This window comes from Bison bison, unplaced genomic scaffold, assembly GCF_000754665.1.
Source record: "Bison bison bison isolate TAMUID 2011002044 unplaced genomic scaffold, Bison_UMD1.0 scf7180017864508, whole genome shotgun sequence".
NCBI lineage: Eukaryota > Metazoa > Chordata > Mammalia > Artiodactyla > Bovidae > Bison > Bison bison.
This window is the reverse complement of record NW_011495064.1, coordinates 6,666,417-6,669,597: the sequence shown is the minus strand read 5'-3', so window position 1 is coordinate 6,669,597 and position 3,181 is coordinate 6,666,417. Positions and strand designations below refer to the sequence as shown.

General features: G+C 46.5%; 1 protein-coding gene across 2 annotated transcripts in view; it reads right to left on the bottom strand.

Moving 5' to 3' along the window:
• NPAS2 (neuronal PAS domain protein 2) overlaps positions 1 to 3,181 on the bottom strand; it is a 152,402-nt gene that overhangs the window by 36,226 nt on the left and 112,995 nt on the right. For both annotated transcript variants that reach the window (XM_010829646.1, XM_010829647.1), the window contains exon 12: positions 869 to 953. In XM_010829646.1, coding sequence (XP_010827948.1) covers positions 869 to 953 — 85 coding nt within the window. The remainder of the gene's footprint in view (positions 1 to 868; positions 954 to 3,181) is intronic.

The window sequence follows — 3,181 nt, the reverse complement described above, 5'->3', positions numbered from 1 at the left end:
ATGGGGATGGTCTTGATCCCTGTCTCCTGTACAATGTCACGAACCTCATTCTATAGCTCATCAGGCACTCTATCTATCAGATCTAGGCCCTTAAATCTATTTCTCACTTTTTAAAATTAAGGTATGCCATTAAAAACAAACAAACAAACAAAAAAAAACAACTGGGCTTCCCTGGTGGCTCAGACAGTAAAGAATCTGCCTGCAATGCAGGAGACCTGGGTTCGATCCCTGGGTTGGGATGATCCCCTGGAGGAGGGCATGGCAACCCACTCTAGTATTCTTGCCTGGAGAATTCCATGGACAGAGGAGCCTGGTGGGCTACAGTCCATGGGTTTGCAAAGAGTCAGACATGACTGAGGAACTAAGTTTCACTTGCACACTTAACAGACTACAGAATAGGGTCGACGTATCTTTTATATCCACTAGGAAACCAAAAAAAGGTAATGTGATTTGCTTTGTGGCGATATTCACTTTACTGTGGTGGTCTGGAACCTGCAGTATGTCCGAGGTTTGCCTGCACAGTTGTTCTTTTAAGGCTGGAAGGTCACCAAACCCTGCTTTGAATCGAGAGGCTGTTTTCTCACACAGCTCTGTGAGTTCCCAGTCTCCATGACCTCAGATATGTTATCTGCATCCACAGTACGCTCAGTCTCACCTGAAGGACACTGACGGTGCCCACCTCGCAGGAACCTCAATAAGGGGCACGTAAGCCAATACCCCTCAAATTACATTGAAGAGTACTGGGAACATAGCAAGAGCTCAAATAACATGACCTGCTGCTTCAGGTATTACTGTTTTTATGATCACAACTCATGAAAGATTCTACTCAGTCAAACTTTGCCTTCCTCTCTGCTGGGGATCAGATTACCTTCAGTGCCGAAGGGTGGACGGTCTCCAGCAGCGGGTCCTCCAGTGCCAATTCCTGCCTCCTCTCCACCCGGACCTCGGCGTAACTGCTCAGGAAATCAAGAGACCACAGCTGGAGGGGGGACGTCCCGGGATGACACCAGCAAAGAGGGCTGTGTGACACCCTCTCCAAGGGCAGCCACTAGCAAGGCTGGCCCATTTACTTGTTTGGGGGTGGGGTTTCTTCCTGGGCCTACATTCCACAGGAGTCACTTGTACTGTGACATTCAGAGTGACTTCCTTTCTGGGATTTGCCTGGTGATCCAGGGGCTGGGACTCCACACTTCCACTTCAGGGGGCCCGGGTTTGATCCCCGGTCAGGGAACTTCCCTGGTGGCTCAGATGGTAAAGCATCTGCCTACGATGTGGGAGACCCGGGTTCAATCCCTGGGATGGGAGGATCTCCTGGAGAAGGCAATGGCAACCCACTCCAGTACTCTTGCCTGGAAAATCCCATGGATGGATAAGCCTGGTAGGCTACAGTCCATAGGGTTGCAAAGAGTCGAACATGACTAAGTGACTTCACTTCAGGGAACTAAGGAGCTTCCCTGGTGGCTCAAACGGTAGAGAATCTGCCTGCAATATGGGAGACATGAGTTCGATCCTTGGGTTGGGAAGATCCCCTGGAGAAGGGAATGGACCCAACAAGCTGTGAGGCACAGCCAAAAGAAAAAAAAATCATAAAAAAAACTTTAAACACATAAAAAAGAACATTTTCCTTTCCAGGATGTTGTTGCCTACACTTTCCTTTGTTGTTGTTGTTCTTTTCTCTTTTTACTGATCTTGACCCATCCTACCCAGAAACCCCCACACACAATTGTCTTTAGAAACCTATTTTCATTAATACGATGAGCCTCAGCCTTCAAATTATTAGAAGACTTACTGGAGACCTACTCAGTTTGGACTATGCACAGGAGGAAGTGATATATAAATTTTTTTTTTTTTTTTTTTTAGTAATTACAGACTACAATTACAGACTATAAAACTTCCAGAAGTTTTCTTTCGACCAAACCTAGAACTAGCCAGACCCAGATGGCCAATTAGTCTATGGACCCACTCTTTGAATGGTATGGGGAAATAACTCAGAGTGGTGATAGCCGAGTGACCCAGCTGTGGCTTTTGCACTGACTATAGAGCTGTGGGCTGGGTATTGGGCCTGGGGAGCAGTGGTGGCTTCTGTGCCTCGGGGACACCTGTGACTTCATTCTCTGTTGGTTGCTCCCTACTTTCTCTGAGAATCTCATTCTGGGATCTGAGAAGATAGACCAGAAATCAGACTCTGAGGAGCAAGGTGTTGACGATGTTCAGTCTTACCTGGGGACAAGAGGACCCCCTGGCAAAAGGCCAGACAGTTGTGGGGGGTGGGGGGTGTGGAGGCTGGACATGGAATCAAAAAACACTGGCTGCTGACATGCCCAGGGGTGGTCTGGGAAGTCAGGGTCAGGTCCCCCTGGGGGTGGGCATGTACGTAATGATCAGGGTCACTGGCCTAGAATTACCTGCATTTCTTATCCTTCCTCTTTCCTCACTTACTAAAGAGGAGGGATTTACATGTGTGTGAGTGTGTGTGTGTACTGGCTTGGCCAAAAAGCTTGTTCAGGTTTTCTAGAGATCTTATGGAAAAAACAAATTGAATGTTTTGCCTGATCGAATAGATAAGTAAGTGTATATGGATAGTATCTATCCATCCATCTATTATCTATCTATCAATCAACCAGTCATCTATCATCTATCAATCAACTATCTATCTATTCATCTATCTATCATCTATTGCTCTATCCATTTACCTAACTACCCATTATCTGCTGACAATCATCCATTTCTTATGTACATGTACGTAACAATAGGTATGTATATGTATATCTCGATCTATCATATATCTGTTATCTATCATCTATTTGTTCTGTATTGATACCTATATATAATGTGATCCTTCTAACCTTTCTTTCATTGCTCTCCTCAAAAGCTCTCCTCTAGACCAGCTTAAAACTAATTTATGTTCTTAAAATTTTTGTACTTGGGGAAAAAAACCCAAACAGCATTTCCCCTTTACCTTTGGGAACTGTGACCCTACACAGGCAGTGTCTAGGAAACACTGGATCTGCTTCCTCCCTTGGAAGCCCTGCCACCCACATGGGGCTGGGGCAGGTAACCTCTCCCTGAGGTCAGGGAGCCACCAGGAACCCTCTGGCTCTTGTACCACCCTGCCTTGGTTGCCATCAGTAGTTTTTGAGGCATTCAAAAAAGGGGGGGGGGTGGCAGGTGGGGGTGGTGG